Source organism: Somniosus microcephalus, chromosome 8, assembly GCF_052327205.1.
Source record: "Somniosus microcephalus isolate GS21.2 chromosome 8, FLI_Smic_1.0, whole genome shotgun sequence".
NCBI lineage: Eukaryota > Metazoa > Chordata > Chondrichthyes > Squaliformes > Somniosidae > Somniosus > Somniosus microcephalus.
Window position 1 is genome coordinate 17,078,360 of NC_140994.1, and position 14,656 is coordinate 17,093,015.

The 14,656-nt window shown below is 41.2% G+C and overlaps 1 protein-coding gene across 1 annotated transcript in view; it reads right to left on the reverse strand.

Annotated features, from left to right (window-relative positions):
- The window catches only part of trim8b (tripartite motif containing 8b), a 98,818-nt gene that overhangs the window by 5,329 nt on the left and 78,833 nt on the right, over positions 1-14,656 (reverse strand). Inside the window, exons 2-5 of the mRNA XM_085994296.1 lie at positions 13,386-13,481; positions 9,785-10,018; positions 6,814-6,845; positions 3,918-4,033 (exon numbers count right to left, since the gene is read on the reverse strand). Coding sequence (XP_085850422.1) covers positions 3,918-4,033; positions 6,814-6,845; positions 9,785-10,018; positions 13,386-13,481 — 478 coding nt within the window. The remainder of the gene's footprint in view (positions 1-3,917; positions 4,034-6,813; positions 6,846-9,784; positions 10,019-13,385; positions 13,482-14,656) is intronic.

Below are 14,656 nucleotides of genomic sequence, written 5' to 3' on the forward strand. Positions count from 1 at the left end.
CTTTATGCGCCGGCGCACACTGGGGGAAGACTCTGTTGCCAGAGTCTTAGTTGCGCCTGCCACGGGCGAGGCGGGCACAACTGAATTTCAGCTTGGGGCCGGGTTACCACGGCAACCGGGACGCTGCGCACACCGATGACGTCATCGGTGCCGGCGCAGCGCTACCGGTCTACCGCCGCGGAAGGGCCCCAGGCAATTTAGGAACCGGCGCCAATTGCAGCGCTAGGCCCTCTAGCGCCGCAAAATCGGCGCTAAGGGCACTGAATTTCTAGGCCAGTATGTATTAATGACTTAGATGATGGCACAGAAAATGATATCCAAATTTGCCGATGACACAAAGATAGACGGCATTGTAGGCAGTGTAGGTGAAAGCATAAAATTACAAAGGGATATTGACAGATCAAGTGAATGGGCAAAACTGTGGCAAATGGATTTCAATATAGGCAAATGTGAAGTCATCTACTTTGGACCTAAAAAGGACAGAACAGGGTACTTTCTAGATGGTGAAAAGCTAAAAACAGTGGAGCTCCAAAGAGACTTGGGGGTTCAGGTACACAGATCATTAAAATGTCATGAACAGGTACAGAAAATAATCAAAAAGGCTAATGGAATACTGGCCTTTATAGCCAGAGGACTAGAATACAAGGGGGTAGAAGTTATGCTGCAGCTGTACAAAACCCTGGTTAGACCACACCTGGAGCACTGTGAGCAGTTCTGGGCACCACACCTTAGGAAGGATATATTGGCCTTGGAGGGAGTGCAGCGTAGGTTTACCAGAATGATACCCGGACTTCAAGGGTTAAGTTACGAAGAGGGATTACACAAATTAAGGTTGTATTCCCTAGAATTTAGAAGGTTAAGGGGTGATCTGATCGAAGGTTTCAAGATATTAAGGGGAACAGATAGGGTAGAGAGAGAGAAACTATTTCTGCTGGTTGGGGATTCTAGGACTGGGGGGGTAAGTCTAAAAATTAGAGCCAGACCTTTCAGGAGTGAAATTAGGAAACACTTCTACACACAAAGGGTGGTAGAAGTTTGGAACTTTCTTCTGCAAACAGCAATTGATGCTAGATCAATTGTTAATTTTAAATCTGAGATTGATAGCTTTTTGTTAACCAAAGGTATTAAGGGATATGGGCCAAAGGCGGGTATTTGGAGTTAGGTCGCAGATCAGCCATGATCTCATTGAATGCCAGAACAGGCTTGAGGAGCTCAATGGCCTCCTCCTGATCCTACGTTCCTAAGAGTGGGAAATGTTCAAAAAAGAAATTAGCTTAATACAGAACCAGTATATACCCAAGGGGCAAGAGCTCTACTTATCAAATAATAAAACAGCCATGACGGACGAAAGAGGTGAGAGATAACATAAACTAAAGGAAATAGCATATAAAAGTACAAAGAATAGTGTAGATGAAGGGGACAGAGAGAGTTATAAAGAACAGTAAAGGAAGGCAAAAACAAATAAAGAGCTGCAAAAGGGAGTATGAAAAGAAATTTGCGCTGGATATGGCAGACTTGTTGAATAATTACTTTGTGTCAGTCTTCACAGTACAGGAAGAGGATAATATGCCTGACATTCTAAGGAAACTAATAATGGATCAAGTACTGGAACGCACTAAAGCTAACGTGAGCAAGAAAACAATTATTAGAAAAAAATAATGACATTAAAGACCAACAAATCCCCAGAACCTGATCGTTTCTACCCCAGGGTTTTAAAGGAAGTAAGTGACGAAATTGCAGGTGCTTTAGCCATAATCTTTCAAAGCTCTCGATTCAGGAATTGTCCCTTTAGATTGGAAAACTGCAAATGTAACTCCATTATTTAAGGTCAGAGAGAAACCAGGAAATTATAGACCAGTTAGTTTAATGTCTGTGGTGGAGAAGTTATTGGAATCTATAATTAAGGACAAAGTGACTGAGCACTTAGAGAAATATGAGCTGATTAGAGAGAGCCAACATGGGTTTGTAAAGAGTAGGTCATGTCTAATGAACCTAATTGAATTTTTTGGGGAAGTAACTAAAGTAGTAGACAAGGGCATGCCTATGGATGTAGTTTATATGGACTTCCAGAAGGCATTCAATAAGGTTCCACATAGCTCATGGAATTGAAGGCAAATTACTGACCGTTAGGAAATTCGTTAGACGGTAGAAGACAGAGTAAGGAGAACAGGTATGTACAGGAAACTCTTTTTTTACTGGCACCTAAATAACCAGAAATCTCTCTTAACCGGCAAAATTCAGAAGTAGGTTCAGGTAAGTTTTACTTCATATTAGTGGCCGTGTAACCGGGGTTCCTGCACCGGTTGCCATGCAACAGGGAAGCCTGGATCTGCGGCCATGTAACCAGGGTTCCTGCACCTGTTGCCATGCAACAGGGACGCCTGGATCTGTGGCCGTGTACGGAGCTCTCGTACCTTAGTAAGTATACTTCTCTGTAATCTGGACTTTTTGATCAACCGGCACCATGCCGATCCCGTCAGTGCCGGGTAAAAAGAGTTTCCTGTACTCTAATTGGAAGTACGTGACTAGTGGTGTCACAAAGATCTGTGCTGCGGCCTCAACTATTCACTATATTAATGAATTAGATAACGCAATCGAGAGTTATATATCCAAGTTTGCCAATGGCAACGATTGGTGGCTTAAGAAGTTGTGTAGACCGGAGCATAAAATTACAGAGACATTGATAGATTAAATGAGTGAGCAAAACTGTGGCAAATGGATATCAACGCAGGCAAGTGGGAGGTCATCCATTTGGGACTAAAAAAGGGATAGATCGGAGTAGTATTTAAATGGGAAAAGCTAGGAACAGTGGAGGTCCAAAGTAATTTAGGGGCCCATGTACACAGATCACTAAAATGTAGTAGTCGGGTACAAAAACCCCCCCAAAAAGGCTAATACAATGTTAGCTTTTATAACTAGAGCGCTAAAATATAAAGGGGAGGAAGTTTTGCTACAGCTGTACGGCCCTGGTAGGACCATTTCTAGAGTACAGTTTTGGGCACCCGCATCTTAGAAAGGATATGTTGGCCTTGGAGGGAGTGCAGTGTAGATTCACCAGAATGTTACCAGGACTCCAAGGGTTAGATTATGAGGAGAGATTACATAAACTAGGCTTGTATTCCCTGGAATATAGAAGGCTAAGGGGTGATTTAATTAAGGTTTTAAGGATTTTGAAATGAATTGATAGGGTAGACAGAGAGGCTTCTTCCGCTGGTGGGAGAGTGTAGGACAAGAGGACATACCCTTAAAATCAGAGCCAGACCATTCAGGAGAGAAGTTAGGAAATACTTATTCATGAAAAGGGTGGTAGAAGTGTGGAACACTGTCCCACAAAAAGGCAATAGATGCTAGCTCAATTCATAATTTTAAATCTGAGATCAATAGATTTTTGCTAGCCAAGTGTATTAAGGGATATGGAGCCAAGGTGGGTGGATGCAGTTAGGATACAGATCAGCCATGATCTCATAAAATGGCAGAACAGGCTCGAGGAGCTGCACGGCCTACTCCTGTTCCTATGATTATACACACTGACCGACCAGGATAGAGACAGAGAGACACACACAATGCCGGTCAACATTTCCACAATAAATTCTCATGCCCCATTTATCATGGAAACCATAATGTAAAACTGTCATATTATCTGTGCTGCATCTATTTCGCATCTCCCAGCTCCGCAGTCTGTGCCTGCAGAGAAACTCTACTGCTTCATAAAATGCCCCCACAGTTTTTGTTATTCAGCAATAGAGTGTACAAAGCTAAGTATTATAAAAATAAAGACTGAATATATAACTTTAAAATCTGTACTGAATTACATCTGGTCTAATTAGGCCTTGCACGCCAACCTTACTTCACCTGAAGACAGCACTTGGTCGTGACCCAGTGAGAGAGTATTTTTTAAAATCCGATTATTATTTTACCTTCAAGCAACTTTCTGATGTGTTTCTCCTTCTTACCAATCTCACTTAAGAAAGGTTTTGGCTGGAGGTGACCAAATTTGGGAGGTGGCAGCCCATTTCCTGTACAAGCTTGAGTCCTTAAAAAAAAAAAAAAATTAAAAGAAACACTTTACAAACATAAAAACGTTTCGAGTTCAGTTTTATATAATGACCATAGAATTTTGTGACGAACACCTACTCAAGGAGTAATGTATATGCAATACATTAAAAAAAAATTTTTTTTTTATTTACAGACCATGTCTGTCTGTTCATACAGTAGAGCAAAATGTGGTTTACTTCATGCTTATGTTATTGCTTTGATAATTTAGAGCAAAATTAATGTTGGATCCCAGCACTAAATTTACACTTTTTCAAATCCAGCATCGTACTGGTATGAAAAAGATTTACAGATTCAAAGCTTCCTTCTAAATAAATTAATAGATTAACTCCAGTAAGATTTCCGTCAACTAGGTTTAAAAGGGGCTGTGTCATTTTACCAGGAAAAGAATGAAAATGAACAGTTGCACTGGCTGCTTATAATGTTTACCAGTAGCAAAAAATCTGCTTAGCATCCAAAATGATGCAAACTATCAAACACACTCAATCACGTTACTGTTGAAACATTTAAAACTGAAGTCTTTACATAGAGCTTATTTATAAAAATGGTCTTGAGAGTCTGTGACACTCGCATTCTGGGCTCCACTGGATACTACTGAGGAAGTGATTTGTTCTGGAGTTGGAAGTCTCTGGACATAGCCCTGTATGATTTCACCTCTCGCAAATGGGAAAACCCCATAGACAATCACTATTGTTATCGAGGGAAGAAAAATATTCACAATTTTGTACAGAAAGCACATTCAGCTTGTCACCTCAAAGCATATTAAGTACAAGGCACCATCTCTGGAGTGGTTTAAATTCCAACCTTCATTGGTGCAGAATAGTCAACACTCGTCTTGACCAGCTAAGAACCATTACAAAGATCAGAGGCAACTAACTGTCATTGGGCAATCTCTATATACGTGATACTATTCATTCACTACAGATCTGCTCTGAATGATCCAGGACCATGGACATTATTAACTACAAGATTACCATGTAAAGATGCACTTTACAGATAATCAAGGCAACAGATCTGCCAACACAATGCAAAAACACCATAATACTATATAGTGTAAAAACAGAAAATGCTGGAAATACTCAGCTGGTCAGGCAGCATCTGTGGAGAGAGAAACGGAGTTAACGTTTCAGGTTGATGACCTTTCGTCAATACTATGGTGCTTTACAAACCAGCCCAATGCTCCTGGAATATCATCAACACTTCATAAAAAAAATATATATAAATATGCCCTTTTCTAAGGTAATAATGGGTTCGTGCTCTGATGAAAGTTCATCGACTGGAAACATTAACTCTGTTACTCTCTCCACAGATGCTGCCTGAGCTGCTGAATATTTCCAGCATTTTCAAATTTTATTTAACAGGTTCTGTTTGTTCTACAACAGGAATTGAGGAGAGACAGAATGAATCCTTCAATCAGTTTGCTATGCTTAGTTCCCTAATACAGTAGAGGTAACTTCAATGGCACTATGCAAAAACAGTTTCAGTTGTCAACTGTCTTTTTATCTGGTCTTTTGCAGCTTTCATCCCTTTATAGCAGTGAACGGGAGACAATGAAGAGGCGGTTGGTCAATATCACGCCATATCTATACCATTAAGAATACAGGAAACTCTCTTAACCGGCACCTAAATAACCAGAAATCTCTTAACCGGCAAAATTCAGGAGTAGGTTCAGGTAAGTTTTACTTCATATTAGTGGCAGTTCCTGGATCTGTGGCTGTGTAACTGGGATTCCTGCACTTGTTGCTAAGCAACAGGGATGCTTGGTCTGTGGCCGGAGTGCCTACACATGTTGCTAAGCAACAGGGAAGCCTGGATTTGTTGCTGTGTACAGAGCTCTCGTACCTTTTAAAACTATATCTCTCTGTAATCCGGACTTTTTGATAAACCGGCACCACGCCGGTCCCGTCGGTGCCGGATAATAAAAAGTTTCCTGTACTACACATGCACACTTTCTATTCAACAATAGTGTAAAACCTTACTTCCTGTGGCCAAGTTTTTGTCAGACTTTTCCATTATAAATTCTTGCATCCACATTTATAATGCAAACTTGTCACATTGAAATTGCACCCTCCCACCAGTGGCAGTGCTGTAGCACTTCAGTTTTGCACCTCCCAGTTCCTCAGCCCATACTTCAGAGAAACTCTCATGCTCCAAGCAACTCTACTTCTCTAATTGTCCTAAGTTTTGCTATTTGACTATAAGTAATATAAAATCAACGTATTATATAAAAACAGGAAAAGAACATATTACTTTAAAATGGGAACTGAATTACACCTGCATGCCACAGTCCAATTCTCCCCCGCTGCTAACCCTGCTTCATCTGAAGACGATACCTGGTCTTGACTTCCTGTACGCTATGCCACAGAAGACTGATGAGACTATTTTTTGAGAGCATCAGATCAAGTTTGAACAGATCAAGTACAAACACAGCTCATTCTACTTCAATGAAGAGTCCAAAGTGGCCTTATTTAGATCATCCAAATTTGCTAATAAGACAGATGGTTTGATTTACAGGGGAAGACCATTTTATAAGTAATACAACTTGTGAATCTAGTTCAATTAGTAGAATTAATGCCATCGTTAATAGCACAATGATTAGATTCTCAGTTCTGTAAATTCCAGCACATATAGCTTTCCATAAAAAGACATGGCTTACATCAAGGCCATTTTCAACACTTCATCCCTCACATGCAACTAACCAAATAGCTTTCATTCTCTCTCTAGTCACATTAGAAAATCTAACATGATATTAATGCTTACCTTTCCAGTAAAATTTTTACTGATTTGGTATTCTGGGGAAAAAACAAAAATATAAAGTTACAATAAGCAACATACTCCTTCGTAGCCTTTTCAGTTTGTGTTTTCCACACTAACAGAATCACATTTAAAATGAGCGAAGCAATGTGAAAATCTGGGCTTTTCCTGATAAAATCCTTTAAAATGTTCACATCCCACAGTTAAAACTGAATGAATAGAAATGAAAAGTTCTTTGGTGATCAATAGATTCTTCTTTAATAATCCTACAGGTGCTGATTCTTGATGGGGTCGTGGTAGCCTTCTGGTAATGTATTAGAGTTGCCATTCTTCATGCAAGAGTCTGGACAGTGATGGTAAGCAGGCTATGCAACTGAAAGGGCATCTCAGTCAAGTCGCACCTTAACCTTGGCTAACATCTAGACATGGGCACTTCTCAGCAGGAGTCACAGGACAGTGATAAGGAGTAGGAACTCCAGCTGAATTTGCCCCTCCCTAGTCTGAGGCCCCAGGATGTATTCTTTGGTTTCTTCCCTCCACTCCCAACAATTGAATGGTGTAACATCTGGCACTGGCAGAATATAACACACACATATATCCCTTCAGTCCACAAAGAATTCATTTTTCCAGGATAATGACACGAATGGGTTGCTGTGACAGGGGGAAGAGTTCAGCAATTGCTACTGCAGCAGTGGGAGTGGAAACAGAAATGTCTAAATTTAGCATTTCAGAACCAGTCATAATGTTAAATTTGGGAAAGTCAAAAATTGCTAAATGCACAATTTAAGTTGTGGAATGAAATCCAAAACAATACATTTTCCTGAGGTCAATGGGCAACAAGTATTATTGGAAAAACTGAGATAAATTGCAGCACCCCAGCACAAATCACTAACCCCAACACAGATCACTAACTCCTCTTACAACAGGGACTGAACCGGAGGCCTTGCTCGTCTATATGAAGGGAGGAAAAATAATCAACTAAAGTGGCTCGCGAGCACTCTCACTCAGCTAGTAACGGTGCACTAAAGTCAAAGTCCTGTGAACAGGTCCTTTTCTCAACCATGGTTCAGAATGTGGTATGGGGAAACCTAGGGAGGGAATAAACTAAAAAAAAACTTAACCAAAAGTCAATGCTATTACCTCAGGCAAGGCCCGACAAAAATAAAGCTAGATCAAACAATAAATTTTGTAAATCAACCTAGTTTATTAGCATGTTAAAAACCTGGCATTTTAAACTGCATTCTTCAAATAAACGCATTCTTCTAATGTCTCTGCCTACAAATACCTTCAATTGTTTATTTAAACCAGGATTGGACTCCCAAAGCCAGGCGTCCCATAAGCCTAATGCTAAAGAGGGGGGGGGGGGGCGGGGGAACAATGCAGTGTTGAGATTCTTAACTTTACTGGAAAATTAAAAAAAGGAATATATATCTAAACTAAAAATACCACCCCTATTTACTGGCATGTATACCCCCCCTCCCCCCCAAGTAAATGTTCTAGAATCACCACTGGCTTGTTGATTTACAGTAACATGGGGGGGAAGAGGGGGCTGGCAAAAAAAGAAAATTATGCAGCGACATTCGGATAAAGTCAGGAATTGTGTAGTTATGGCAACTCAACTTGGAATTTAATTTGCTGCTTATTGCTGCTCAACTCAGAGCAGGAATTTAAATAAAACTGTTTTCCTATTAGGACTACTTGTCAATAGTTGGCCACTTAAAAAAAAAGTCAGGAAACTAGCTGTGCGAGTGTTATTTGAGCCAATTTAGAAAGCAAGATCCTTCTGTAAACAGTTGATTATTGCAATAAAATTTTAATACCTTGAAAATGAGAAAATGACTAGGATGAAATAATTATAGCCATTCTGTGTATAATTTAACCCTTAAATTTTTATTTTATTTTATATATATATATATAAAAAGCACAGCAACCAAGCCCCACATCCCTTTTTGCAAAACAATTTAACTAATTAAATGCTGGGCTGAGTAGACACGATGATGACAGGTTTTTAAACACCCTTTTGATTCAACACATGCATCAGATTTTTCCTTTGGAACACTTCAATCGCAAAGGATTACAATCCAGCATTTTGTTTTGCTGAAAAGTGCTTTCAAACGAAAGAACCTTTAAGTAAGGAATGAGTTTATGAATAAATATATACACATTTAAATCTTTCTGCTCATTTCACACATCCTATCTCCAGAGCTGACAGTGAAGAGGTTAACATGGGCTGTTATAGGCATGTGTGTCTGCATTTAAAGTCTGTGGGTCACCTGCATTTCTCCTTTTCAAGCAGAAAACTCCTGTTTGCTAAAACGTGAAGTTGCAACAGAGACACCAGTAATAGCCAAAGGCGGCAGTTGGCAACACAGTACCACCTTCCAAACAAGCTATACCCAAAGGCACTAAAGGTATGTGTTCACATCCTTGCATAGTCAGCTCTTTGATTCCTCCCCAACAGCATGGCAGAAATAAAGCAGAGGGGAAATCACACATCTACTGTGGCACACTCCCAGTGCTAGGCTCAGCCACAGCATTGGCAAGGCCTTGCCTAGGAGTGCACCTTCAAAGCATTGTAAAATGGAGAAATTTGCAATATCTATATAATATTAAAAGTTTTCCCATTATAAATTCCTACGGCCACATTTATACTAGAAACTATCCATGTAAACGAATCACATAGTAATGAACATCTTCCATTAGCAGTGCCTCAGTTTTGCATTTCTCTCAACTCCTTGGCCTGTATTGCAGAGAAAATCCTGTGCCCCAATCAACTCTAAATGCCTTAAGTTTTGCTATATAATTATAAATATAAAATCAAAGTACAATAAAAATAAAATGATTTTAACATGGGGACTGAATTATGTCTGCATGCCGGGCTCCAATTATCTCCCACCCTCTAACCCCACTTCATCCGAAAACCATACTTGGTTTCAGGTCCGTCTGCAACTAGCGTTGTTTTTAAAAAAAAACTTACCTTCATAAATGAAATATCCTCTGTCCTGTCCCACATTTTTTGGACAGAGTTCAGTAATTTTTTAGCCTCCTCCAGTCGCTCATTTAGCTGATGCACTTGCGATGCATTTTCATCGCAGAATTTTGTTCGTGTTTTATCGATCAGTTCCAAAGTCTTGCCCAGATCCTCTTCCAGGATTTGACGCATTTTCTCATACTGCAGGCGCACTTCCTCTTTCAATTGCTGGACTTTTTCCTAAAAAAGGGGCAGTGGCAGAAATTATTTTAATTTATGCATTGTACACAATCTGGAGAAATGCAACTGGTTGTTGGGGGCGGGAGGAGAAAATTGAGATACTATATTAGAAAATGACAACAACAACAACAAAAATCACAAAGCCTCAAGCAAATCCAGCCCAATGGTTCACCAGGCAGGCCTGACTGTCTGAAATCAGTGCCATTTAGGCTTATCTGTGGATGCAGACATCCTGGAAATTGCAGAAGTCTTGCTAGGCGCACAGTCTCACGTCTGTGCCAGTGCAGGGAGAGTGTAGGATTTTTTTTTTTTTTTTTTTTTTAAAAAGTGGAAATACCACGCCTCAGCCTTCTGTTTATCTACAAGCGGTCTCAAATCACCAAATGCAGATAGACAGACACGAAAATTGAAATGATTTTACTGCAAGTCGAATAGTTGCCTTCTTGCATCACAATGGGCCACATTAATCTTTATAATGCTCTTTGTGCTCAGCAATGTGCGCATTAAACATTTCTCATTGACAAAACAAACATGCGTTAGTCCCCACTGTATGTTTTTGCCTTTCCCGAGATGTGTAAACACCGTTGTATCCACCCTGGACATAGCATGTTTGGATTAGCATGCATCATCATGTACAAGTATTTCTATAAGAGTTCATTTTATACCAAGAGGCCAATGTCAGATGGCCTCCCTACCCAGCGTTCAGTTTTTGAAGTCCTAACTTAAATGCGCACAACAATGCTGGAAGACCACGTGGCTGTAGTACTCAAGTCATTTGATATTTATGGAGGGAAGACCACCCTTGAGCATGAATGTGATGATCAGTTAAATTCAATATCTATTAGAGCATTCATCTAAACTTTAACAGAAAGCTGACAGCCACAGGAATTCACAGAAAAAAGAAAAAAATAGATGACGCATGTACTCCATGAACGGTGTTGTACTAGCTAGGGTAAAGCCAAAGGAGACCAAAGTCTTAGTAGACTCAACGTTCAAGCAATGCAGAGTAGCAAGCAACAAAGCCAATAAAATGTTGAACTACACAGCAAACCAGTAGACTATAAATCAGAGGACGTAATGATCAAATCTCAAGGCTCTAGTCAGGCTGCACCTTGAACAGAGTTCTGGCTGCCAAAATACAAGTCATTCAAGCGCTGGAGGCAGTGCAGATAAGAGCCACAAGGCTAATTCCTGGTGTCAGATGTATGAGTTATGAGGAAAGATTGGATAGAGAAGGAGGTGCCTGAGAGGGGATCTTCAATATATAGAAAGAAAGAAAAAGACTTGTATTTTTATAAGTGCCTTTCACGACCACTGGACGTCCCAAAGCGCTTTACAGCCAATGAAGTACTTTTTGAAGTGTAGTCACTGTTGTAATGTGGGAAATACAGCAGCCAATTTGCACACAGCAAGCTCCCTCTTGTTTGACTTTTCCCATCAAAGCCCTGGCAATCAAGCCCAAGACCTTAGTGATGCAGCATGTTAGAACGCTGTCCTAGAGATGCAGACGGGATTCTAGTCTTTGTTCTATTAAAGCTCTTATGGGAAATGAAAGCAAGAATGCACTTGCATTTGTTTAGCACCTTTTGCATTCTCAGGATGTCCCAAACCGCTTCACAACCAATGAATTACTTTAGTCTGAATTACTTTAGTGTAGTCACTTATGGAAGTAAATGCAGCTGTCTATTTGTACACAGCAAGGTACCACAAACAGCACTAACTAATCAGTCTCGGTGATGTTAAGCGAGGGGGGAATGCTGGCCAGGACACCAGAGCACCCTTGCAAATCCTTGCACAGTGCTTTGTGATCTTTTATGTTCACACCTTGAGTTAATGTCTCAGGCACCTGACGATGGAGCACTCCTTCAGTACTGCACAAGTGTCAGCCGAGATTATGTGCCCAAGTATTGAAATAGAGCTCGAGCTCAATCTGCTGATTCAGGTGACTGCTCCCAGCTGAGCCAAACTGGCACTTCAGGTAGGTTGCACCTAGTTTTCAACCAAAATACCAACTAATTCAGTACATTAGAAGAGAAGAAACATAGAAGATAGGAGCAGGAGTAGGCCATTCGGCCCCTCGAGCCCGCTCCGCCATTTAATGAGATCATGGCTGATCATCCAAACTCAGTACCCTGTCCCTGCCTTCTCCCCATATCCCTTGATCCCTTTAGCCTCAAGAAATATATCCAACTCCTTCTTGAATATATTTAATGAATTGGCCTCAACTGCCTTCTGTGGTAGAGAATTCCACAGGTTCACCACTCTCTGGGTGAAGAAATTCCTCCTCATCTCAGTCCTAAATGGCTTACCCCTTATCCTTAGACTGTGACCCCTGGTTCTGGATTCCCCCGCCATCAGGAACATCCTTCCTGCATCTAGTCCCGTTAGAATGTTATAAATTTCAATGAGATCCCCTCTCATTCTTATAAACTCTAGCAAATATAAGCCCAATCGACCCAATCTCTCCTCCTAAGTCATTCCTGCCATCCCTGGTATCAATCTGGTGAATCTTCGCTGCACTCCCTCCATGGCAAGAACACCCTTCCTCAGATAAGGTGACCACAACTGCACACAATACTCAAGGTGTGGTCTCACCAAGGCCCTGTACAACTGCAGCAAGACTTCCTTGCTCCTGTACTCGAACCCTCTCGCTACGAAGGCCAACATACCATTTGCCTTCTTAACCGTCTGCTGCACCTGCATGCTTACCTTCAGCGACTGGTGCACAAGGACACCCAGGTCTCGTTGCACTTCTCCTTTTCCCAATCTATTGCCGTTCAGATAATAATCTGTCTTCCTGTTTTTTGCCACCAAAGTGGATAACCTCGCATTTATCCACATTATACTGCATTTGCCATGCATCTGCCCAATCACCCAACCTGTCCAAATCGTACTGGAGTTTCTCTGCATCCTCCTCACAGCACACACGCCCACCCAGCTTTGTGTCGTCTGCAAACTTGGGAGATATTAAATCTAGTTCCCTCGTCTAGATCATTTATATATATTGTGAATAGCTGGGGTCCAGGGACCGATCCCTGCGGTACCCCACTAGTCACTGCCTGCCACTCGGAAAAAGAGCCGTTTATTCCAACTAAATGAGTATGGGCAGCAAAATCAGGAGATGCAGAGGGGAATTTAGAACTGTAGATTTACAACAGTCCTGCCTAACCGATAAAGGCAGAATAATGATCTGCTTACTTAATAGCGCCATTTATCAGCTTGACGAGTGCAACTTTCCAAAGTAAGTCTGAGAGAGAAACGTTCAAAGTCTCAGCTAACCAGGTTAAACCGCCTCCATTTCACGTTCATGCAACCTAAAGGAGTTAGATCGCAAGGCTAAGCGGTTTAAACGTTAAATTTCACTTACCTCAATCACACTTTTATCAGTCTTCAGTTTGTAAATTTGTTCTTCGATATCCTGTTCTCTTTCAGACAGTCTCTCTTGTTGTTTCATCAGCATTTGCTTTAAAAAAAAAGAGGGAAAAAAAAGTGACAGCACTGTTAAAAAGTGGTCATTAAATTCAAAGAAAACGCAGCATCATTCAGAAATAACTGCGCCAACAGCAGATTTGTTTCATGGCAGATCAGAACTGTTATTAGGGGCTGCTATATTGCACGAGACCCATCCTAGCACCTCCATGTCCAGAAACACACAGTCTCATGGAGCCAGCAGCAATCCCGAAATAAACTTGCCGGATTCACTGAGGTTGGCTACTGGGAAGATCTGGTTTTTAAAAAATGGTTTCTACCACTAGCCTCAACAGTCTGGCAAGTTTACAGGGATTGCTGCTGGACTGCACACTGGGAGCCAGTGGCACTTAATCCAATATAAAACCAACCCACAGGTTTGAATGAAGACTAGGGGCAGAATTAGGAGCACTGATCTCTTATAACTGTGGAACTACTCACCTCCCTGTATCTGCCCTTCCTCCTACAGATTTATTACCCAAACTTGGTATCACTTACTCGCCATTTGACTGATCCCCTCTCCCAATCTTTTCAACCTTGGGGTGTCTTGCATTGTAGACCTTGACCCTTCACTTAGGTTTCTCAATATTGGTTCCAGACCCGAGTGTATGATTCCTTAACAGAGGAGCCCCTGATCTCAGATGCGAGCTGTCAGGTTGCGATGGCATGAGCAAACAAACCACACAAGTTGGCAGCACTACGCAGCCAGTTCAAGAGTGGCCGGTGCTGAAATGTGGGATCGCATTGATTAACCTTGGTTGCGAGCAGTGTGTAGCGCAGGGGAATCTAGAAGGGGAAATTTATGGGCGAAATATTCAATTTTATTTTTCTCTTCCCCTCTCTCACTGCCCTCCAATTATTGTGTCCAGTGTGAGTTCTCCATCCTTTATTCCCTTCTCATTTGCTTCTAATATTTTTGCAAGGAAAGGTCACAAAACAGCCAGAAAGACAAAGACCAAGAATACAGATAGAGAATCTGCCAGGAGGAAGGCATTTAGATTTCTACGCAGGAAATGGTTTTCAACTTCCCAAGACAGACGAACGCACAAGCTGTACTTTCACAGCAGCAGAATGGTATTTTTAGGTTGTGATTCTGGTGTTCTGGGAATAACACAGTGCTCCCAAAGTCACGATGGGACCACGTACATGCCTAGAATTAATTCTTGACCA